The sequence below is a fragment of the Perca fluviatilis genome, chromosome 8, assembly GCF_010015445.1.
Source record: "Perca fluviatilis chromosome 8, GENO_Pfluv_1.0, whole genome shotgun sequence".
Taxonomy (NCBI): Eukaryota; Metazoa; Chordata; class Actinopteri; order Perciformes; family Percidae; genus Perca; species Perca fluviatilis.
Window position 1 is genome coordinate 29463429 of NC_053119.1, and position 25865 is coordinate 29489293.

Sequence of the window (25865 nt, forward strand, 5' to 3'; positions counted from 1 at the left end):
TTGTACAGAAATCTTTAAGAAGGGGTTTACACGGGGAACCTGGAACTTCTTCGAAGCCAGCCATGGCAAAGGTGCCCCAGATGGCATAGGTGGCACACTGAAGCTCCTCTTCAGTGTGCCACCTATGCCATCTGGGGCACCTTTGCCAGACAGGCTTGTCAGCCAAGGAGTTGATATACCAACGGCATTGTACCCTGTACCATTTGCCTGTACCTAGCTCTGAATGAGGGACAATCAAAAGGTGACACTGTATTACATTCAGGAGCAATATGTGGAGGATGCAGTGAAAAAAATGCCAGCTGACCTTCCAGCTGTTCCATCCACAATGAGACTTCACCAGGCGGTCACTTTTTCCCCTAGGAAAATAACCTACCGCGATGTCAGCTGCATGTGTTCTGCATTTGGGAATCTGGAGTGCGGTTAACAAAGAAATAATAGCTTCAGCTTTAATCAAACAGATGACCACACAGAAGAGACAATGCAAAGCACACTAGAAGAGCAGTGGCACAATCCAGAGGTTGTGGGGAAAGGGTGTGTACTGCTGTACGAGCGCATCATCTACCCAGGGATCACCCAACAGGTGAATGAGACCCATGTCCGGGTAAAGTGCATGCACAAAGTGGGGGGAAAACCGTTTTTTTTCTGGCCATTGAGGGATGATCTCCACTGGTATCTGACAGTGACAGTCATTCCTCCCCTACCTCACGGCACATGGCCGTTGCAAAAGAGGTGTGGGATACCCTGGCCAGTCATCAAAATGAAATCTGAAGATTAGAAAATCAGCGTTCTAAACTAATGGACACCTGTTTGTATGAATTCCTCTTTTTGTGATTGGCCACAGCCATGGTCATACCCACTTGTGGCCAGTGGATGTGGAGTGTTAATCAGTTCTTCCCTGACCCATTCCCTACTATTCTGCAAATCCATAAATACTTAATGTAAATCTTTTAATATACTTAATATCTTTATATATACTAATATACAACAATGTTCCTGTGTTCCTGAGCATTTATTTGTCACACTATTGGCATGATCATTAATCAAAAGTAATGGATCTATCCAACCCCTGTAACTTTTGCGCAACCCTGTTACTTAAATTTCAACCATGTTACCATATCATTTTTATTAAAATAATCATAAATTATTTTTTTTTGCTCACAGGGGCTTTATCATAGTTTAAAAGATTATATGCATGATGCATTTGAGCAAATACTTGAAAATATATACTGAAATCAGTGTCAATGTCACAGTTTAAAACTTGGCGTAAAGTAACATTTTAATATATATATATATATATATATATAATTTAATTTTTTATTTTTTTATGATACACTTTAAACTATAAGGGGACCATAGGTCTGGGGAGGGAGGGGAGAGGGGGGTGGGGTGTTGTTCATTTAAGTTCATAAAAAAGAAAAGACATTGTATTCCTGTCTGTCTCTTGCACTTGATAAATAAAAGTTATAAAAAAAAAAAAATAGTTGTATTATCTAAAGCACTACTAGGCATTAACCACACTCGTGAACATGTAATGTGCAATGATGTGCTAGGGCTACACTGCGGTGGCCGCTGCTAGCTACTGCTAGCACCTTGCAACAATAACAAATGAATTACTTCCCACGTGAACTACACATGAACTAGTTCGGACATCAGTACCATATCCAAAGTCTCACTGTATTATACACATATAGTTTTCAACCATTATGGCTCGTAAGTATTATATAGATGCCTTTCACTCAGTCTTTACTTAATCACCACTCTCTCATTCATTTACTCACTACTCACTCCACACCACTTTAGTCACCCTTATTATTATTTATTTGTGCAAGCATTTTAATATAATGTCATGTAATAAACGATCTTTAAATATTGAATCTAATATTTACTCTTTGTTTCTTTGCTTTGTGTGCTATTTGTACGTCTTACAGGAGCAGTGAGGAAGAATCGCATGTCTGACAAAGCCACCAACACGGCTTGCGACCGCGGGGGTGGCCGCCGTGCCCGGTCACACCCAACTAATGAGCAGTAAATCATCTGGATCATCTGGATTCACGTCTACAGGTGATTGTTCAGGCTGTAGTGTTCTATTTTGCCTTTTGAAAATAAAAAAAAACTATTTTGAAAATTACAAATTGTGTGTGTATTTGTTTGGGCCGTCTGTCTGTCTGATAGCCTAAATATGAATCACAGACCAGGGGCCTGTTTCACAAAACCAAGATAAGGGATTAAGCCGGGATTTCCTGGTTATCCTGGATGAATTAAGCCTTGATTCGGTTTCACGAAAGCGGAGGCACATAAATCACCATGGAGATTTATTCTGTGCAGCTAGCCTGGTCCTGACCAGGCTAACAGCCAGGATTTATTTAATCCTGGAGCCTTTTCTGATCACCCAGCAGAGGTTTTACCCTATTGTTATTATCAGCCTGGATTAAAATACAACAGGTGCATATTGCTGTTTATTTAAGTACTGTTATTATTTTATTGTTGTGACCATTATTTTTTTTATTTATAATTATTCATGTGACAGTCATTGTTACTGTTATATTGCTGTATGAAGACTGCTGTTCATATTGTTGTTAGAAGTTTGATGAATATATTATGGCAGTTGTTGAGATAATTAGAAAAGGCTGATAACATTTCAAATGTGTTTTAAATGAAGTCTGTTACTAAGGGCAATACATACAATGCTGTACATTTCTATAGTTGGCCAATGCACCTTGAATTATCTTAGTTGATTAATTTTTTTAAATTCTTTAACAATAAGGATCATGTTTGCATTGTATTTGGCATTCTTAGCACACAATTTATGTTGTCCAGTAAACTGGGAATATAATTTGGGAGGATTGTACAATTTAAGAACATATCCTAATGGTACAATCCTCCCAAATGATAGTCTTAGTTCACTGGACCACTAACTATCTAGTGATGTAGGCTACTGTACATTCATGTAACAACAGGGAGAGGACACCTCAATGGTTTTTGACCTCATATTTGGGGGGAAATAACTAATGAATATACTCTGTTCCATTCAGTGTGCATGGAATTTATCACTTCATTTATCATCACTTCATTATTATCTTCATAGTTTCTAGATTTTAGAGTCCAATTTCTTCAGTGTCTTTATTTTCTATGTCCATATATACAAGGAGCAAGGCATATAATATGTAGAGAAGGAAACTCGGCCTCTATAAAAAATAAAAAAAATGAAACGCGAGAAAAAGCGTGGCAGATATCGGACCGACTGAATGATAGTCTAAAAATATACATTTATGAACTACTGTTCTTAACTGAAACCATTCAATGAGTCACTGTCATTTGCAAAAACGAACAGTTGTACACTTTGCATTAAAAGCGAGCAGTGGAAGTTAATATGACTTAGGAAACTTATATTTTAGCCCATGAGAGAGGAGGAGGAACAGAGTGAAAGAGATATTTACGCATCATGCTCACTTTTAAGGCAAAGAGTACAACTGTTAATGTGTGCAAATGATTAGTAGCCTAATCCTTGAATGGAATGATTATGACGGCTTCAATTCAGAGCCGTGGTCAGTTAATATATTTAGGCACATACCACGCATTCAGTCGGGTCCGCTGATCGTCTGCTACGCTTTCTCGCGGTTTCATTACAGCGTCTTTTTCTTTTCTTTTTATACAAATAATGTGTTTCACGTCGTCATACTTCCACAAGAAGCTGCTGCTCACTCTGTATAAAGTATGTACAATGCGTATTCTCCATTGTGGCATCAGTAAATCTGTGATCGACCTCGCGGTCTTTTGAGGAAAGCCGTGGACGCGCATCTATCTGAATTACTTCAGCCTGGCTCGACCTAGTCGCTCCTCCTCAGCCTGGCTTGGTCTTTGTGAAACGCACCAAGCCAGGCTGCACAGATTAGACTAGGTCAAGCCTCGCTTTATCAGTTATCCTGGATTTAGATATTCTGCTTTTGTGAAACAGGCCCCAGGGCCAGATGAGCCCCAGATGTAAAATATCTGGGCCAGATCCATGGCATTAATAACTGTAGTCTACTTGGCCAGTTCTGGCCCAGATCCGTAATTCCAACCTGTTCCGGTATTGGGCCGTTGGAAAGGATGAGCCCGGCCCAGGTCCGTTTAGGGGATCTGCGCCAAATGCTAATGAAGACCTGGCCCAAATACATTTTGCTGTCTGGGATGCTTGCCGAAAGTTTAAAGACTTACATAGACATCCATTTGTCCGGCGTCCCTGCCCATGAAACCCCATGAAACATCTTGTATTTATATAGAAAATAGTTAACTGATTAAAAATATTTTTTATTAAATGCTGAGGAGATAAATCAGCCAGCACATCCTATGAGTAAACCATTTTATTTTTTATTTTTATATTATTTTTGTGTTTAAGTATTTATTTTTTCTGGAATTTTGATGGGGGCGGTGCCCTAGCGCCCTCTACTGAAAAGCCACCACTGTAATACCTGCTGGTTGCTGTAAAGTGCTATATAAATAAATGTTGATTGATTTATTGAAATACGTGTGTCTCACGTACGTGTGTCTCACTTGATTGGTTTCACACGCCACACCTGTACAGGGCTGCCAACTCTCACGCATTGGCCGTGAGACACATGCATTTGATTGGTTTCACACCTGAAAGATTAGTTTATCTATAGATCTACCTGTTGAGCCACTGCTGATCGACTATACAGGCTATGAAGGGGCGAGGTGTGCCGCCCTGTCTCCTCTGGATAGCCATCCTGTGCGCTCTGACAACGGTCAAGGCTCTGGGAAAGGCGTCAGTCCCGAACATCTCTCCAAGGAAGGATGGTATTCAGGAGGTAGCAATTTGTATTGTTAAATTAGTGATAATCCGCTCTTCCATGCCGGCGAGAAGTGCTTTAATGCCGGGCAGAAACACCGAAGTATCGCCGTCATTCTGATCTGGGATATCAGTCAGCCAGCGGCTCAGTGTATATATCTATGGCGGCTCAGAAGCTAGGTCGCCATCTTGCCCGTGTTCGCTACGGTCCTCCCACGGTCCAGCTTTTGTACCTCTGTTTCTGACCATGTCGAGCTGGGTGTTACGTGATTCTGGTTAGAAATCAACCTTAGAGACAAGCTCGCCAAGTTTAAGCGGATGTCAAGTGTGGAAAAAGCATAGACAGTAGGATATAAGAAGGGAAAAAGTCAGATAAATGACGAGTGGTGACAGAGCTCTCCCGGTTTGCTGCCCACACCATTGTTCAGCTAACCGGAACCGCCTATTTCAAGTATTTTTTATACCTGTAATATGTGTAGCTTGTTTTTATTATTTATTATATTTATTGAATGGTTTTAATTGCTCTTTAATGTTTTATGTAAAGCACTTTGAACTTTTGGTGAAAGTTGCCTAGGTAACAACGTGATTATTGTGCTTTACTTAGTCATAACAAATAAAAATAAATAATATATTCTTAAAAGTTACAAAGAGTGGGGGGTATAAAGGCGAATACTGACTGACTTAGCATAATCAAACTTGAGCTAAGAAAGACGGAAATATAGCTACATGAATGAATGAATACAATAGCACTTTTTACGGCTAACGGTATTTCCCAAACTATTCTTTTAAAAGCTGTCATGTGTGGGTATAATTTACACTGTCATTGCTTCAGTTAAAAAAAAAGGCTCACATTTCTAATATCTCAGTGACTGTGCATTTCGGATGAACTGGAAAAGCTTGTAGTTATAGTTCATTTTCATGAAAAACTCTAGTTCTGCCTCAAAACCTTGGTTGCACTTGTGTTCTGGACTTTAAGTTAAATGACAATAAAATAATGTAATTATCAGTATGACAGAGCCAATTTTGTCATCATCAGCTGAGACTGATTTTTACAATCCCACTGTTAATGTATCACCATGGTGGAGTGAATGGGAGGGGAGATGCTACAAATGGCTACATATAAAAGTTCACCTTCCACGCATACGTGTCTCAGTGGGACTCCAACACAGGCAGGCGACATGGGGAAAGGTTTCTACATCAGTAAAGCTGTTGGGGTAGTGGCCATCATCCTGTGTGCAGGGGCCCTGGCTACTATTATTGCTCTGTCTGTTGTTTACTCACAGGAAAAGGCAAAAAATAATAACAATGTTTTGCCAACTGATGGAGGACCAACATCCAAACCACCCGACACAACACCTTCACCTTCACCTTCGCCCAGTGGACCTTGGGACAACTATCGGCTGCCCAAGAGCCTAGTGCCGGATCACTATAATCTAACCCTGTGGCCGCGACTGACTCCAGATGCAAATGGACTGTATATCTTTACTGGTAAGGCTTTTATGAGTGTACTGTAATACTCATCTATGATTCTCTGGAGCGAGAAAGCTTACTTTCATACAAAGTAGTTGCATTGATCTGGTATTCACGGTCAAAATATATCCTCCTCAGCCAGCAAGAATTAAAACCACCAGGAGTTTGGAGTCATTGCTTAAAGAGGATAGGATGGAGATAAAGACTTACTAATAGAAGGTCGATAAATCACAGCTTTAACCCCTCAGTTGCAAAATTATAACATCACTTGTAGCCTAAAAGTGTAAAACAAATTCAATGTGTCTTACTGTCCTTTTAGTATGATAATTAGTTATATATTATTATATAATATTATTATATTATTATAAACTAGCCAGACAGTATTGTGTGAATTGATTTAGTGGAATGTGTACTGTAAGTAATTATGGAAGGATTAGGGAATACTTTGCTTGGCTTGGCTTTGGTACATAGAGGATATGATGTCAATGAATAAAAAAGACATGAAGAAGAAACACCTTCTGCTTGGAGGGATTTTGGATCATGTTACTTGACTCTCTTATCACAGTTGTATGGCTTCATATAAAGCACTTCATAGCTTCTAAATTTCTTTGCAAATGCATATTAAAGTCCCTGTGTCAAAACCTGATCCACCCATACAGGTTTGTGAATTAAATCTTCTAAATTGAAGTTGGTAATAATCATACAAGTTGTGTAAGGTCATCAACTTCTATATACAATCAACTCTATGGTAACAACTCTAATGGAGGGGCATGTTAGTTAGCCATAGTCTGTACACACCCAGAGGTTTACACAGCCCAAATAATGGTGTGTGCATTCGTAGGGGCTTTAAATTTGCTGTTAGACACCATTACCTAGACTTATAAAACTTTTTTTTATTTTGAACAGCAGATAATAAAGGGAAAGCCCCTGCTTCTCTAAATGTCCATATAGCATAACACACAGGATTCTCATTAAGCTTGACAGTTCATTCCCAATCCTATAGATAGAGCAGTTGACAGAATGGGCTACATTTTGTGGTAATTGAAGTACAGAAACTAAGTCTTATTTGGTGTATTCAGTGCAGTAATTCATAGATATATTTTACATTGCGTTGCTGTCTTGTGAATAATGTATTTCCAAAATGTCAACTTCGTGAACTAAGAAAAAAAGCCCTGTTATTAGCTTTGTGTGTTTTGCAGATCATGTTATGGGTTTCAAATGGTGTATTTAGCTCATGAAGTATGAGAGTTGTCTCAACCCAGTCAAATCAGCTTCATTTATATAGCACTTTTCATACAATGTCAGCTCAATGTGCTTCACAGAAAACCACCTGGGGAACAATGCACTCGTCTACCTGCACACAAAGAATGATACACATATTTTAAAACTTGGATACAGATAGCCAAAGCCACCATCCTTTCAGTTACTGGAGACAGACTCTTTAATATATTTTAACAAATGGGTTGGGGTTGGGTAGAGCTGAAGTTTTTTACTACTGTTGATCACCGTTTAAGTAACTGTATTTCATGTTTTTTAGGTTCGTCCAATGTGGAGTTTAAGTGTGCTGAGGAGACTGACCTGATTCTTATACACTCCAATAAGCTGAACTACACCACGTTGGAGAATGGCCACTTGGCAAAGCTCACCTCAGTCAATAGTGGGGTCAATGCCCCCTCAATCAAGACTTCCTGGCTCCAGAATGTGACTCAGTACCTGGTCCTACAGCTGGATGGTAAACTAATTAAGGGCCATAGGTACCACCTCTACACTTACTTTACTGGAGAGCTGGCTGATGACCTGGGAGGCTTCTATAGGAGTGAATACTTTGAGGACGGAGTGAAAAAGTATGTGTATATGGTGTCAAATGATGCGCCTTGAAACATAATTAGGGCAAAAGTGAATCCCAGAGGTTGCAGAACATGCAGTAGCCAGCAATGATCAATACATTTTTTTCCGAATAAGTTCTCACACAAGACATTTTTTTACTATTTTGAAAAATAGCCTGACGTCTTATCTACAGTCAGTGTAACTTCATAAATTTATGCCGGACTCAGACCACACATATCGGCAAGATTATAACACGACTCGGCCGAAAATGGACATTGGGTACAACAATTGATCGTTTTATCCTGTGTAGTGTATCATATAGGACACAACCAACACTGCCTCACGACATGCCAACTGAAAGACTAGCATGTTTTTTTTTTTTTGCCTTCCACGACGAGTTACCTCACGTCAGTGACTTTGACCAATATGAGCGCAGAGCTCTTTTCCACACACAACTGTTAATATAGCAAAGCGAAAGAGGAATTATGTTGTTGCTCGGTTGAACTGTGAAATAGAGGAGTCACTAGTCGCTTTTTTGAACGCAAGACAGCCAGCTTCATACATACAATATTGTTTGGTTACATTCCTGTTCCTGAAAGTCAGTTTCTAGTGCTCCTTTCTGATAACCTCATGTGTTTTGTGAAAGATGGCAAGCTTTGATTGGTCTGGGACCAATGTGTATCGGCCAAGTAACAGCAAGAAGTTATGACTCTAAAATCCTTAAACGGCAGTCTTGTTTCAAAATTTCTATTTGTGAAATGTGTATCTTGTAAGACAACATAATATGCAAGTAAAACAGTTTTAAAGCCTTTGGAAAGTGGATTTTTTTTCACTTTTGATAGAGCTAGGCTAGCTGTTTCCCCCCTACTTCCAATTATTGTATATGTACATTTTTATCATCAGGCTCTTTGGAAAACTCCACACAATCATTATGCTATTGGGTTGTTTCTGTAAGCATCAAGTTTAATTTGTCTATTTTCTGTCAGGGTTGTTGCTACTACTCAGATGCAGCCAACAGATGCCAGGAAGGCTTTCCCCTGTTTTGACGAGCCAGCCATGAAAGCTATTTTCCACATCACGTTAATCCACGACAAAGGAACTGTAGCCCTGTCCAATGGCGAGGAAAAAGGTTAGTTGCACTACGATGATAATTGGACGAGCTTATTTTCACAGTTTCAGACAAAATCAATTGAATATATGAGGAGAACAATGGATGTAATATCATTTTTAGGGTGATCTAAGACTATGGACGGCAGAGTGTGTTAAATTGACATGTTTACAAAGACATAAGATTAACTAAATGTAAGAGATTAAAAACTAAAACAATAATAATAATAAATTTAATTTGTATAGCGCTTTTCAAGGACTCAAAGTTGCTAAACATGTCCTTCTATTAATTTTTATTTCTACAGAATCAAGCATTGTCCAAGTTGATGGTAAAGATCTACTGAAGACTGCTTTTAAGCCAACTGAGAAAATGTCTACCTACCTGTTGGCGTTCATTGTCAGTGACTATACCTTCATCAATAACACCATTGACGGAGTTTTGGTAAGTGACGTCCTAAAAAGATTTTGTCATCAGTCTTTCATGAATGCAGCTTGTATTTCCATGAAACTTAGAGATGTGCATTCTGCGAAGGTTTTTTGGATACTACTACCAGTGGGCACCAAAGTCATAGGAATTTTCAAATCCTACACATGGTAAGGACCGGTATGGAAACAAATAAGGGACAGCCACTGAATACTTAATATTGAAATATTTTATAGTGTATCTAAGTTTTATTTATTCTGGATTCACTTCTTTGAAATTAAAATATGACATTTCTTAAGTTGCAATTACAAAAAGCTTAATTTGAATATTTTTTTGTTGAATGGTCACAAATTTAGATCTAGAATTCAGAAAAATATTATTTCAGATACATGGTTTTCTAAGTAAAACAAGTGGTCAGTGGCTGTTCAAATTCAGATAATCATGTCTCTTATTTGCTTTAGTCAGGTTTTTTGTTACTTTTCTACTGTAATGAAACAGTGGTGACATTTTCATCACTGAGGAGAAAAGGTAATTGATTTGCATTTAGGTGTTAACTTGTGCATCAAGTTTAGCATGGTGTAAGCTAAGCAGTGTTAGCTAACAAACCTAGACGCTATATTAATAGTGTGTGGTTGTTTTAGTTGACACTTCTCAAGCTACAATTCTTTTTTTGAAGGCTAATGGTTAAAAACAAAACCTTTTAGAAAGATATACCTCACAGTCTTTGATCTACAACATAACAAAACAATTGGGCTAAACTTATTTTTCCTAGCCTGGTTATACATTTAAAGTCTTTTTTTCCCAATATACCACCAAGATACTTCCAGATGCTGATTGGGGATTTCTTTTTTTTTTGTTGGGGGGAGGGGGGCTTTTATTGCCTTTATTTGATAAGACAGATTAAGGCAAGAAGGTGGTAGAGAGCGGGGATAACTTGCAGCAAAGAGCCACGGGTTGGAATTGAACCTGTGACCGCTGCGGGAAGGACTGAGCCTTGGTACATGGGCGCACGCTCTACCAGGTGTGCTGCGAGGGCAACCCGTTGATTGGAGATTTTTGATGAAATTGGAAATAAATTGTATTATATAGTAGGTCTTCCTTAATTAACAACATTTTAGACCTTCCCTAATTTAGACCTTAGGTTCACACACTGGTATTGTTATAGTGCCAAATAGCACTTAACTAAGTTTAGTTCTCAAAACTTAGGTTTTAATCATCAGCCTAGGTATCCACATTCCTAACAAACACAGTAACTTACTTTGTAGTAAAACAAGAAAACAAAGGTTCATTCTTGTGCTCATCCAAGTGATGTCATTGCAATTAATTATTAGTGGTTGGAGAGAGGCCCCTATGGGCCATGTAATATGAATGTGAGTTTAGCCAGGTGTAAGATTTCAAAATGTGTGACTGTGTTGCCATCCGATGGTAGTATCTAAAGATACACTGTTGTAGGAAACAATGTACAGATTTAATATTCAAGATGATCAGGCTGAAGCAACACATCAACAGCAACAATTTTCTTTTTCACAAACAGAATTTATGCCATCAGAACAATTTTATAGATGCTTTACAACAGCAATGTGCATAATTAGACTGTGTAATGGGTTTTATTGTGTGTATTATGTGATGTGGGTTTAGATCCGCATCTTTGCCAGGAAGCCCGCTATTGATGCTGGGCAAGGACAGTACGCCCTTAACAAAACTGGACCCATTCTTAAGTTCTTTGAGGAGTATTACAATTCCAGCTACCCTCTGCCAAAGTCTGGTAAGTCCACCACACATGATGATCTGAGGCAATTCTTTTGAATATCCTTATCCTTCTTTGTTAAATGTATGCTATCAAACTTGTTGCCTGAATACTTTTTTTTTTTTCACGTGTATTTAGTACAGTACAGTACACATACCAAGGTTATACATTAATATGTAATCCTCCGAGTTAACTGTTCCCCTCCCCTCACTAGTCAGCAGTTCTTGGATTCATGTTTATTGCCATCATGTGTGTTTTTATGGTCAACCCCAAAATTACCTTCATTTTGTAGACTGAGACATTTGCTGCCACTTCCAATAAAGCAGCTGTCAATCATTCTGAACACCACATAAAAATGCTGCTCCATCATCTGTTCTGTTGTTGATTAATGCAAGACTTATCTGCTGTTTTGACATTTTATGACAGGGCTTTGCGAACAGGAGAAGATTGCGTACGGCATCAATTATTAACAGATACATCTTGATAAATTGATTTGTTATACAGTTTTCATGACAGTTGTAATCAGTCTGTGTCCAGTCTTTGTTGACCAGCCCATACAGTACATTCAAGAAGTCTCATGATTCGATCTGATTTTTGATTTTAAGGTCACGATTTGATTTAAATATATATATTTTTTAACACTGATGGCTATTCCATTTATAGACTATCAAGTCTTGATTTCTAAAGATCAAGAGATCATTGGTTTCATGCCCTGGCAACTGTCCTTTACCTTTTCAATTCTTCTTTAGAAAAATAGGCCACATGGTATCAAGTGTGATATAACCGCCATATTTGTTTTCAAATTTACTACACTAAGGCCATGTTATCAACTTTAAATAATTTATTTTAAATGTGATAACATTCAATTGGAAACAAACTGTTAGAAACAAAAACAAAAAAGTGCCACTAATTTGCAGAAAAAAGCAAAAAGCCACCAGATCCTGCTCTAAATGAGAACGGAGGAGTTGCCTGTGTCAATATTCTTTTCCCCAGTCAAATCTATATGTTTATGATGCCTGCAAATATGTTCTGCTATATTTGTCCTGTTGCCTGAGGTGGCGTTTGGTACCTAGAGAACAAGAACATATTCGTTGTTTACCTCACTCGCGGAGAAGGCAAAATGTTGTCACACTTCAGGGAAGCAGGAGGATTTTATAGTTCGGTTTCTTTTTCTGTCATCTCCGACTCTGGCAGTGGACATTATGTTTATAAATATCCGGCTGCAGGCTACTGGTAAGCTACACTGTGTCGTCTTTGAAGGCTTTTTTTGTTGTCTTTAGACACAGGCAAGTAGGCGAGGTTGGAGAGATCGCCAATCCTGCTTTCGAAAGCTCATTTTGATTTGATTTTTGATTTAGAACCGTAGTGGTGACATCCCTAGTACATTTTGTTACATTGTTACACATTCATAATTTCCTCCCTCCAGATTACATGTTTTAACACTGGTGCAGTTAGAATTTACTTGGTCAACTTATAAGAAGTAGTAACTCTACAGGCAACCAACCACAAATATTATCTTTCCTAATGCAGATCAGATAGCTCTACCAGACTTTAATGCTGGAGCCATGGAGAACTGGGGTCTGATCACATACAGAGAGACAGCGCTGCTTTACGATGAAGAGTTCTCCTCCAACTCCAACAAGGAGAGGATTGCTACCATCATCGCTCATGAACTGGCTCACATGGTTAGTTTTCAACACTACAAACTGTTTAACTTCACAATGTCTTTTGAATCTTGCATAACGGATCCTCATCCGGGTTTGGTTGCACATGTCCTTGGCAAATTATCTATTAGTAAAATGGCAGAGTGCATCTGATAAAATCTGAAAAGGCAAGTTATAAAGGAATTTCAACCAGCACTGCGATTAGTACATTCAGCAGGATGATTTTCTTCAAATGTGTTATGAGAACATTCCCATCAATCAATACTTATCACTTACCACCAGGCATGGAAGTGACACACGCCAGTTTTGTTCCGTCCTCCACCAGACCACACAGGGAGCGTCTCAGAAGCAGAACATCTTGAATGCCTGACTGTCATTGTCACTAAAAGGCTATCTACAAGTACAAGTACTCCAAGTCCTCATGCAATCAAACTCCATGCCTTCACATCCTGCCTGGCCTGTGGAATGCACGTGGCTCACATGCTTCTGGGACGCGCTGTGTCGGGGCTGGTGGAATAACAAGCATTGTCTTGAATGGCCGTGATTGCTGGTGGCGTCCGAAAATGCGCGTGGTGGAATTTGGCCGATTTGTGATGTCCAAATGAAGCTCCATTAAGCATTTTCTTTATTTTCTGAGCCCACTTAATGGCTGTGTCTGTTCATCAAAGAGTTGAAAGCACACTGAATTGCTATTCCTTGAACCTTTTTGTTTAAACCAAGAGCGTCATCTAGTGGGCTAAACAAATGCAACTAATGGTTCATGAAGCATCATTGAGACCTCACTAGTAACTGTAAGTCAATCAGCCAACTCACCTGAAATGGATTAATATATGAATGTAGAATATGTACAGTTTGAAATGCTGTATGATCAGCAAATCATTCAGAGGAATTTGCGTTCACAATGTATATAATATAGTGGTCACTGTCACAAGTCTCATCAAAACAGACTTAAATCAAATCTCATGTCCTTAAGAGCAAGTATGAGTCAAGTCTTCAGTATCGTTACAGCAAGTCTCAAGTCAAATATTAGGCCTTGAGGGCAAGTGCTAGTAAATGTCAGGTCATGTCAAAACAGTCCCAATTCAAATCCTAAGTCTTTGTAGGCAAACGGCATGTTAATTGCAAGGCTGATGAAAGGACATACACATACAGAGATGCTGTAAAGTCCAAGCCAAGTCTCAAGTCCTTGTTGTTTGGACTACAGTGTGACTCAAATCCAACGCTGTAGTCCTCTTGTCTGGGAGCCTATAAAGAGCGGTCTTATTTATCTTTAGTTTTTCTTGGAACATTCACACATTTTCTCTATGCTGTTCCTTTAGTGGTTTGGTAATCTGGTGACACTGAGATGGTGGAATGACTTGTGGCTGAATGAAGGCTTTGCATCATATGTTGAGTACCTGGGAGCAGCCCATGCTGAGCCCAACTGGAACCTGGTAAGGATTTCCCTCCTACCTTTTGGCCACAATAATGTATAATGTAGGATGATGGTGACATTAATCGGTGGAGTTTTGGCCATACTGTTTTATTTGTCTCATAATAGACAGACCTCATCGTGCTGAGTGATGTCCACAGGGTGTTTGCCGTCGATGCCCTTGCCTCCTCTCACCCTCTGTCTTCTAAAGAAGAGGACATCCAGAAACCAGCACAGATCAGTGAGCTGTTTGATGCTATATCATACAGCAAGGTAACCTCATACACTCAGGCCTCAACAACAGCAGAACTTTGCCCATCTCTGATCCTTAAATCAATCTACCCACATTATGGATTTAATTTCTCTATAATAGTTTTCCTTCAAATATGTAAAAGATTTTGTCACAATATCCTTAAACACAGACTGATCTTGAGAAACATTGAACATGTGTTTGCTCATCCTCAGGGAGCAGCTGTTCTGAGGATGTTGTCGGATTTCCTAACTGAAGACGTCTTCACAAGGGGACTCAGAGTAAGAACTTAATGGGGACATACAATTTTTAATATTTACCTGAAACCACATGCTACTGTGAAGCTTAGTCCCCTTTAATTGACACAGTAAATCTTACATTACTGACCCTTGACAGGGGTTGGGTACACATGATCTTAACAAATTAATTCTCCATTAGTAACATAGAGTACATCTGTTAACTCTAAAATATCTAATATGGCATAGGAAATTTAAGGAATTCCAACCAGCACTGCAATCAGGCCATTCGGCAGGATGATTTTCTGTGGCATGACAACATCAGTAACAATCGGCCAACTCGCCTGAAATGGATTTTTATTGGAATGTATAATATGTACAACTTGCAATACTGTATGAGCAGCAACGCTTTCAGGTGAAGCAGAAACTCCTCCAAAGCAAAATAACAAATCTTTGTTTTGTCCCCTACAGACCTACTTGGCTGAATTTGCATTTGGGAATGCAGTCTACACCGACCTATGGAAACATCTGCAGAGGGCATGTTCTTTTCTAAATACACTTAGATTTGAACATTTAGCTAACGGTTTAATCAAAAGGATCTCCAGTACGTGCCAACCTACTGTTGGCTGTAACATAATTTTTTCTTGTTTGTCTGCTTCCACAGGCTGTTGATCTTAATGTCCCTAAACCTCCGGACACTGTCGAAAACATCATGAACACCTGGGTGCTGCAGATGGGTTTTCCTGTGGTTACCATAAATACCCAGACTGGGCTGGTATCCCAGGAGCACTTTCTCTTGGATCCAGACTCCAATGTCACTACTGAATCTCCCTTCAAGTATGTACAGTGCCTTTCTCCCTTTCTTCCCACTATACCAATCATATATAGTATAGTATAGTATATATTATAGTATCTATAGTATTACAACTCATGTTACAATACTCATGTTGCTGCTATTCCTGCCTTTACTACTAATTTAGTATTACCACTTATTTTATAGTAGTACAACTAGGCTATCTCCATATACATTCTAGTATTATTGCAAAAAATTATGCTACTTGCTTTTCTATTTATTAATGCATAATCCTTTTTTTTATTTTAATGTCATTATGATAGAAATGATGCAGCCCCCCTTTAACAGTTCGGTGCCAGGCAAACAAAATAACACATTAAACTATATGTAATAATACATTTGTTTATTCTACAGTTATAAATGGATTGTTCCGATCAAGTGGATGAAGACTGGAATAATCCAGGAGCCGCATTGGCTGAAGGTTAAATCAAGTAAGGTGTACAGACACCAACAATAACATGGTGATTTTGTGCTGATAAATAAAATTACTTCTGAATGAAAGTAAGTGGAGGTAAAAAAATTTTGGGCAAAAGGCAAGGCAGCTTTCTTTCCATGAAGCTATTGAGCTATCGACTATTCCGTCAATTTTAGGGTCACATTTGTTGCAGGATATAACAACCAAATATGAAATATGGCCACACAAGCCCAATCATTGTAGAACTTTAACTTTAAATAAAGCATCACACAAATGTTTAGGCCTAGATGATCAATTATCAACCTTTTTATTAAAAATCATCTGAAAAGATTAGAGACTAGAGGTATCAGTCACACCAAAAATGAATGACTCTCGCAAAGCAAGTGGATAAAATATGCTTTTAAGAAGGACTTGACAGTACTACACATTAATGCACAGTTTATGATGCATTTTCCCACTGAGTGGTGAGTTGAAGAAGCTAACTCAACCACTTAAGGCTGGAGGAACTGCAAGGGGAGAGCAATAATTACTATTTCCCTGCAACCTTGAAAAAGGGAATATTGAATAATTGTTTTGGATTGTTCAATGATCTTAAAATGTCAGACTGTCAGTTTACCCCCAGATGGCTCAATTTATACCCTAACTCTGATCAAAGTTGAGCCACAGGAATATTTTTTTGTCATTTTTTAGGGTACTTTGACATAGATGCATTCTTACAATTTAATTTCATAGGCGAAATCCTGAAATAAATATTTACGGCAGTAAAAGGAAAAAAAAAATGACATGCTCTCTCTGACCGAAGTGGCTTTGGGAATTGAGGAGATGGTTAAAGAAAAAAGGGGTAGAAAAGCATTCGAGAGTGGAGTAGACTTACACGTTGTGTGTAACTTGAGACGTTACGTTAAAGTTTTGATAAAAGCTTACCTTCGCCTCACATGGTTTTCTGTACAACGGAGCAACAGAAGAGGAGTGTACAAGAGCTAAGGTACAATATTATAATTAACTGAAATGATACTGTGTAGTACGGTGTTACATATATATGCTCCTGTCGGTAACATGCGCTAACACATTTGAATCACAAACTTTATAAAATCCTCACACATACGTTTTACTTTATGTAGATTGCAGGCTGTGGGAGAATTTTAGACTGGACATTATAATGTCGTCAAACACTTGCACAATAACAATCTGAGTCTGTCAGCAGCAAAAACACACACTTTTAGTGGACATACATTGACGGTCGCCATTGCCCCATAGGGTTACATTGCAGCCCGGTTCGCGGCTGCCTGTTATAGTGTTCTCGCTCAATACTGGAAAAATTTCAAAGATTTTTTTTCACATTTTGTTCTTACACAAGAATGCATGGGAAAATATGGTCCATGTTTGAAAATACAGAAATTCCCCTTTTAAGAGTTTATTGCCCAAGTGTGAAGAAAATCACCCAAAGACAAAAAATAAGCAAACATTGACAAATTATCTTACATTTTCTGGTCTTGTGTAGGGCAAGAATGACAAGCTCTGACCTCCTTTTTCTTTTGTAGGCACAATTGATGCGACGAAGGCATCAGGGACTGAATGGGTGCTGGCCAATCTCAACGTGGTGGGTTACTACAGAGTCAACTATGACGAAGGCAACTGGAACAGACTCCTAAATTGTCTAATGGCTGATCATAAGGTATACTTTTTGGCAACTTAAAATAAATTGTGATCTCTGCTTTCCTACGCTGTTTATGAACGTGCTTCTTGATCGTAGTAGTAGTAGTAGTAGTAGTAGTAGTAGTAGTAGTAGTAGTAGTAGTAGTAGTAGTAGTAACATTGCTTTTGTTTTTCAAGCTTATTCCAGTGATCAACAGAGCTCAGTTGGTGGATGATGCCTTCAATCTTGCCAGGTAAGTCCTACTAATACAGTATCATAACAGAATGATTATCTGGATTACTGAGACTTAGAAAAAAATTATTTAACTTGTTTGTTACCTTCAGTAAAACCAAACGACTTTATTAAAGACGTTGTAGGTAGCAACATCATTACATCAATCAGCAGGGTTTATAGAAAAAACTAGCCCACAATTATTATACTTTTGCACAGCATTGCCAGCATGACACAGATGCTGCAACATATTTCAATTCATTACTAAACAGCAATGGTTCCTAAGTGGGGGGGGTGCGCACCCTAGGAGGGGCCCAGAGTTATAACAGGGGGTTATAACCCTAATGCATGGTTCTGCTGCGCTGCTAGCAAAACATGGCCAAGTTTGTGAAAGGACAGCCAGGTAAACGTAAAGCAGACGATGAAGCTACACCCTAACTACCAAAATGCAAGAAAATGCATAGTAGCGGCCACAATTCAATCTTAAGAGCCTGATTGGACTGAAACAGCTGGTTGTTGCGCACCTCTCTCTCTGTCCCTCTCCCCACTTCACTGAGAAACAGTGGATCTCAATTCACTTCAAATGGTCTTTTTGGCATGGGAAACAGACGTTTACATTAAGTATGTATGAATATAGGTTAAGTATAACTAATATACACATATAGGCCTATATGGGGATGGGGGGGGGGCAGCAGTTTGGGAACCACAGACTTACAGTAGGTTTATGAAGGTCCACAACTATTTTGCCAGTGTATTGAAGAGTAGAACCAAGAACACTAAAGATCTGATTAATGATGATCAAGTTGTATTCAATTTTGGATAACCCATTTATTTTCACAATCTTGTAACCCCAAAGAGCAAAGATCGTCCCTACTGTACTGGCCCTCAATACCACCAAGTACCTGAACAAGGAGACAGAATATATGCCCTGGAAGTCAGCCATGAACAACCTGGACTTCTTCTACCTCATGTTTGATCGAAGTGAGGTTTATGGTCCCATGCAGGTGTGCTTACTTTCAGCCACAACATATCAGCATAAAAATAAACAAAAAACCTTAACACAAATAAGTTACTTCTATGATTCTAATCTTCGTGGAATTATCACATTTCCTTAGCTCTGTCTTGCTTGTTTTTAGAATTATCTGAGGAAACAGGTCACCCCCCTGTTTCAATACTATAAGACCATGACTGGCAACTGGAGCAACGTACCTGATGGACACATGGACCAGTGAGTAAAGAGACATAAATGGGCATTTATTGTTTTTTAAGAAAGGCATTAACAGAATATGACACTTGCAAAGAAAAGATGATTTTCAACTTATTGTAATTAAACTATGGGCCCTTTTAGTTGGGGGCCCCAAAGTAGTTGCACACGCCTAAAGGTAAACTCCATCCTTGAGATCAACACTGCATTGTCCTTATTACACTGTATAAGAAAATGTACCCAGTGTTGTTAAGTTTGTAAAAGAGGTACAGCGCTGTATTTAGAAAATCAGTAATCTCCTATTTAAGTGTTTCATCAGAATGTTTTAGAGTCTGCAGTTGTCATAATTTAACAAACTATTGAAATACAGTACCAAATATTTCCCTGTAATTATGTAGATATAGTAACGTGTCTTTTTACAGCGATATTAAAAATCTTGAGCTCCTGGGAAACCATAGCTCTAGTTCATTTCAAATTATGTTGTCTTTATTTTATGGCTAGGAATAGACCAGTTTCCTCTTGCATACTTATGGATTTTCAATCTTGATAATAGGACTTTTGTAAAATTGGTACATTTTTTGGCCAATAATCACTGTCTAGCTGTAAACATATTTTATGAACTTGCTAGCTTGCAGCGGCTAGCATTACCACTGTCTAGTGTTTGGTTTTAGTAGTCAGTGTTACCTTTTAATTATCTAAAAAAGACATTAAGCACAGAATCCAGTAAATTACAGTTATATATGGTAAATGTTTTCTGCCCGTGGTGTATATGGTGCATTTTTACCTGTACAACGTACGGCAATGTTGCTGGTAAACCTAATGCTAACTGTTAAGAGGTCATGCCAAGCCGGTGCTGTTGTTGTTCTGATAAAACAGTATTTTAGATAATGTACAAAGCATGACTTAGCCTCTAATAATAACAAACCACCCAACAAGTTAGGCATATTCCTTGTTTCTCTGTCCCCATGTATACTCTTCATGTTTTCTTTCTGGGCTCCTGTTAATGCTTCTTCTCCTTCCTGTTTTCCCTTCCTCCAGGTATAATCAGGTGAATGCTATCAGTCTGGCTTGTAGGACAGGCCTTGAGGAATGCCAAAATCTGGCCAAGACATGGTTCAATCAATGGATGGACACTAAAACTAACACGTGAGTGTATATAATCCCAATGTGTAACTTATTATCCTTCCACTGTTAAAATGTCTCTTTATTGTATTTTAAGTGCAACCATAAGTCTATCATCTATGGTGTACTGAACTTAGAATATGTCATCTTGCTTCAGGATCCACCCCAACCTGCGTTCCACAGTGTACTGTAACGCCATTGCAGCAGGTGACGCCAAAGAGTGGGAGTTTGCTTGGGAAGAGTTTCGGGACACCACTATTGCTAGTGAAGCTGAAAAACTCCGCTCTGCTCTGGCCTGCACAAATCAACCCTGGCTGCTCAACAGGTCTGCTCACAGACAGCCTTGTTAATACTGTTATACAGTGTACTACAGCTTATAATTGAAGATTACTGACCAGTACACACACATATATACTTTCTGTCCTGCTTGTACCCTTTCAGATACCTGGAGTACACTCTGATGCCAAACCTTATCCGAAAGCAGGATGCCACCTCCACCATTGTCTACATTGCCAACAATGTGGCTGGTCAGTCTCTGGCATGGGACTTTGTCAGGGCGCGATGGTCATACATTTTCAAGGAGTGAGTACAACACAATACTTTTTTGTTGCTTACATCACTGCATTCCCATGAAACATGAGGCACCATATTTGTAGTCTGTAACTCAGTTTTTCTAAATGAACCAAGTCTGCTTAGCAGTCATGTCCACAACTGCAGATATATGGTGTGTTGGGTAACACTGTGACCTATGATTTTCACATGCCGAACTGGAGCACAGCCACATAATAAATCATTCATTGTCATACAATCACACAACAGCAGATTTGTCGTTACAGTCAATTATTATCAGTGGCAGCTTTTATTGACCAATCATGCTCATCATAAACCATGCAGGCCTCACCTTGACAGAACACAACACAGGGACTGAGTGTAGTTTTACATTTTTTTTATGAAGGTAGTAGTTTGATGTTTCAGTATAATAGATTTTTTTGTGTTTTTAAAATTTTAAAGTGGTGATAGAATTATTATATAGGGTATTTCACACCGTTCCTTAAGGTCTCCTAATAGGGTATGTAACTTTGGTTGGACTGAAAATGGCCCGGTTGCTGTTCTATGCTCCCTAATGCAACCCTGTGGAATAGCACTAGAGAGAAACAAGAGGTTTTCTCCCTTTTTTATATGGCATGCTCATGAATATTTAGATGAGCTGCACACTGATTGGTTGGTTTACAACAATGCATGCTGCTGCAACATGAGAAGAGAGGGGAGGGGCTGCTCCTCTCGGCATACGGCGCTGCCTGCTCCTCTGCTCCCCACAGAACAGAAGAGAGAGACCGTGACTGTTTTGGCAGCCACAGGAAAGAATTACCTTGCGTGCTCGACAATACTGGTGTCTTTTCTACAGAAAGTCGCCAGATTTGTCACTAGTTGCTTTTTGTGAAAAAAGTCGCTAAACTCGTCAACTAATGTTATTGTACAAAGCACCAGAGACACAGTTTAGTTACAGTTTAGTCATCCTCCAGTGTGTCACACACACACACACACACACACACACACACACACACACACACACACACACACACACACACACCAATGTTTTGACACAACTAGTGTTGTTGTAACGTTACCCTTGGGACATAAAAAAGCTCCACAACTCCCTCTTCATTGCCCGCGTTGTAAATTAATTTATTAATATCAGGGAACATGCCTGCCACGCACGCAGTTACCCGGTAACTCGACCACCAACTACCCTGACGGAGCTCCACGACTGGCAGCATGGTGCTCTGTACCCAGCGCACAGTCCTCTTTTCTGGGGTAACTTGACCACTAACTACCACTTACCTGGAGCACCACGACCGGCGGCAGCTCGCGATGAAATGTGAAAAGTATCAGCGTTCCCTGTACAGCCTGGAACACTGCATTTACGATGTGGTTAATTTTCATTATCCTTAAAAAACCTCCAAACTTTCTTCTTTGTAATTCCCCTGGAAATGCAAAGCTCGCAGCTAAACTAGTGTCTGACATCTACTTGACCTACATTCAGAAGACCGGCTGGTCTCAGACCAGTGGTCTGTAGCTATGTAAATTTTGGGGCATGACAAAGGTACAGCCACCGAGTTGACGTCAACTATTAGCTTCGTTGGGATTTGCCCATTTTCAGAGGCAGTTTCAAATTGTGAGATTTGCAGAGGAAAGAGGTGTCAATGGGACTCTGAGGTTCTCTGTATGTCCTATTTACCCACCGAACTGTCGTTATTCAACCATGACAAGGTAACCTTGGTTTTGCATTCTATCACCCCTTTAACCAGTCCTTCCAGAAAAACGCGATCAAGAGTTTTTTTGTGATTTGTTGCGGGCAAAAATCCTTGATTATGCGGCACGTTTTCTTAAAAAATGCGATGGAATATGCGGGATATTTATGCAATTTTATGCGATGAAATTGCGGGAACTTGCAAAAAAGAGAAGAAAAAGTGATTACCCCAACACCCTGCTTTTTTTAAACTTAATTTCCAAAAATAGTTTACAGATATTAAGTCATTGCAATAACTAAACAAATAAGATACGAAAATATATACAAATAATATTAAAGTAAAAATAAAAGTAATAGTCTAAACAGAAGGAAATAAAAGATACAAAAGAGACAGACTTTCAAAAATCGTTAATAATATAGACAGCAGGAGCACTTAAAGAAATTTGAGTAGACATCAGATATTAAGATAGCTTTCTTATTGGATACCAACTTAAGAGACTCAAAGTACATGTCAAATTCAACCTCCAACACCTGCTTTTCGATGATGTTCACGTCGCGTAATTACGTCACTTCATAACGTTCCCATGGCAACAGGGGAAAATGGCTGCTTTTGTGTGAAGTAAAGGCAACATTTTTTTTAAACTTTCTGCTAAGATATATGACTTTTTTGCAACGAAAATGCGGGGATTATGAAATCATGCAAGCACCGCATATTTTGCGCGGAAATCGGCAATTTATGCGGCGAAAGTGCGGCATATTTGAAAAAATGCAGCCCCCGCATGAATGCGGACTTACTGATTATGCTTTGAATTATGCGATCGCATAATCGCGTTTTTCTGGAGGGACTGTTTAACAAGTGCAACAACCAATTTCTTTTGGTTGGTTTCAAATGTTTGATTTCTGTTACTGCATTTTGAAAAGTCTGAACAGTTCTGATTTTTTTATTTATTTTTTTTTTAACCAAAAATCCTTTAATTTGCATACAAATAAACCTGATTATCTGTTTTTCCTTGACTTTGTTTTCACTCACAGGTATGGTGGTGGATCATTCTCCTTCTCCAACCTCATCAACGGAGTCACCAAACGCTTTTCCACTGAATTCGAGCTTCAACAGGTTAGATATTCTAGACCAGGGTTCTTCAATATTTTTTAGGCCAAGGACCCCTTAGCTGAAAAGAGAGATGACGTAGGGAACCCCTAAAACATATTCTGTATAAAATTTTGTTTCATATTAAACAGGGCCGGATGGATGAAAATTAATGGATATCGTTTATACATCATGTTTTGATGTTAAACATGAAAGCACAGTGAATCCTTAAGCTGAACTGTTTGGCTACCATAGTGGCTACCTTACCTATAGTAAACTTATCTTCAATGTGTAAATCACATTTTTTCTTTTTCACAAATAGGCCAATTCATCTTTTACTAGCTCTGAGGACCCCTGTTGAAGATCTCTGTTCTAGACCTTTTTTGATCACAATCAAACAAATTAGTATTCTCTATTTTTAGGGGGTTTCATGTTTTAGTCTAGTTCCACATTGTGATTTGTGTATATTATTATTGTGCACTGTATACATGCCCAGGAAAACCGATCGAAATTAGCATTAGAAATTTTAAACTTTGCCGTCTCCCCTTAAGTCTAAATAACATATGTCATAGCATGTTACCACTTTATGTTCATCTACCATTGCAGACTGAAACTCAGTTTCTAAAATATTTTTTTATGTAAGAAAAGCAAATACACCAAACAATAATTATGAACTGAATATTAAATTAAATGTTTATACATGTTGAAATTTATTTACAAGTCTCTCAAAGAGAGACGGGTATCACTCTGCCCTGTCAGACACGGCTCTCTCTCGCCTCTAGCCTCACTAATGGCCAGGGCCCTGTAACGTTAGCCGGTCTCTGAGCGGGACTATCCTGCTGGCGAGCTCATCTGCTTGTGGAGCTCCCAAAAAGCAGATTACCAAAGGTTCTCATTAATCTAATGGACATTTGCGTTGTGTTATTTAAACAAATGATCCGTCAACAGGGAAATAAAAGCAGTCTTGTTGTCCTGACAGAGCTCCAGCCAGCTGACAGTCGGGGTCTGTGAGTGTGACTAACCAGCAGCCCTGGCAGGCACTATAGCTGGTTGTGGAGCTTCTATATTCCGAAGCAAATTGGGAGAAACTTTTTAATTCACTATCGATTTTCGTAAAACTGCTTACTGTATATTGAAAATCTACACAGTTGATTTCTTGCATAAAAGATCTCAGAAGTGAATTTAGTGGCGAATTGACGGACACAAATTATAAAAATCGTCAAAAACATTTCTGTTACTGTTATTGGCGAAATGCGAATTTGTGTACTGGGCCAGTACTTTAGCCCCAAGGACACAAGGACAAAAGGATCGGAACACACGTATACACAAGAACGCAGATTGAGAGAGGCCCCTGATCTCAGGAAACACCATCAGATCTAATTCATATAAAGATTTACTATTTGGAATCCGAGGTGGGGGTTTAGGATGACAACTGCACTTTTTGATGGTCTCTGTGTTTGTTGCTGCCTGACTTGAAATGGTTGCATCACCTCCCTAAACAACACAATAATTTTATGTTTTGTTTGTTTTGACAGCTGAAACAGTTCAAGGCAGACAACTCTGAGATTGGATTCGGCTCTGGGACCCTGGCAGTGGATCAGTCCATTGAGAGAACCATGAGCAACATAAAATGGATCACAGAGAACAAACAGAATGTTCTGGATTGGTTCAAAACCGAAGGAAACGCTAACTAAGCCTTGTACCAGCTCTGTGTACTTTTACAGAGTTTTAAAGGTTCTTTTTTTTGATCAAAATAAATCTTGCTTGGAGAAGGAGATGTCACACAAGTTCATTTAAAAGCAAATGTTCTCTAGCTCTGCTTGTTTGTATGGTCCTGAAAAATCATTTACATCTGCAAAATTATCACATCACATCATCTGTAAAAAATTAATGGGACCCAAATTTGCTTGCTGAGCCTTTGTTGTACCTCGGTTTGGTTGAACTGAAAAAGGGACTTGCGGTTTATTTTGAATCCTTGAAAGTAGAAGTACTAATTACACAGTACATGTTGATACATTAAGTTAGACAATGGGCCAGAGAGGTCTTAGGAAAGGATGTTATTTGTTTTATACTTTATATTACTTTAATCACAGTTTTCAATAATCTAATTGTATTCCAGAAATTATAATTTTATGATTATA

General features: G+C 38.9%; 1 protein-coding gene across 2 annotated transcripts; it reads left to right on the plus strand.

Moving 5' to 3' along the window:
• Positions 1-4666: 4666 nt before the first annotated feature.
• On the plus strand, positions 4667-25865 carry LOC120564649 (aminopeptidase N-like). 2 transcript variants are annotated; one of them, XM_039809810.1, is made up of 22 exons: positions 4667-4808; positions 6073-6277; positions 7797-8103; positions 9073-9215; positions 9499-9635; positions 11256-11382; positions 12895-13049; positions 14348-14461; positions 14569-14712; positions 14905-14970; positions 15397-15462; positions 15590-15762; positions 16133-16209; positions 17735-17868; positions 18027-18082; positions 18917-19064; positions 19197-19288; positions 20303-20410; positions 20544-20711; positions 20828-20968; positions 23670-23751; positions 25260-25865. In XM_039809810.1, exons 1-22 carry the CDS (start codon positions 4683-4685, stop codon positions 25416-25418), a joined length of 2928 nt encoding a protein of 975 aa, XP_039665744.1. In that variant the 5' UTR covers positions 4667-4682; the 3' UTR covers positions 25419-25865. The 2 variants fall into 2 exon arrangements, with proteins under 2 accessions (XP_039665744.1, XP_039665743.1); XM_039809809.1 differs by lacking the exon at positions 4667-4808 and having other exon boundaries at positions 5863-6277.

What these genes read in the sequence shown, in the direction of transcription:
- LOC120564649 (XM_039809809.1), top strand. Translation starts at nt 5,878, where the DNA reads ATGGGAGGGGAGATGCTACAAATGGCTACATATAAAAGTTCACCTTCC. An exon ending in ACTACTGAATCTCCCTTCAA is followed by an intron (nt 15,763 to 16,132) that starts GTATGTACAGTG and finishes TTTATTCTACAG; the next exon opens with TTATAAATGGATTGTTCCGA. An exon ending in GTCTAATGGCTGATCATAAG is followed by an intron (nt 17,869 to 18,026) that starts GTATACTTTTTG and finishes TTGTTTTTCAAG; the next exon opens with CTTATTCCAGTGATCAACAG.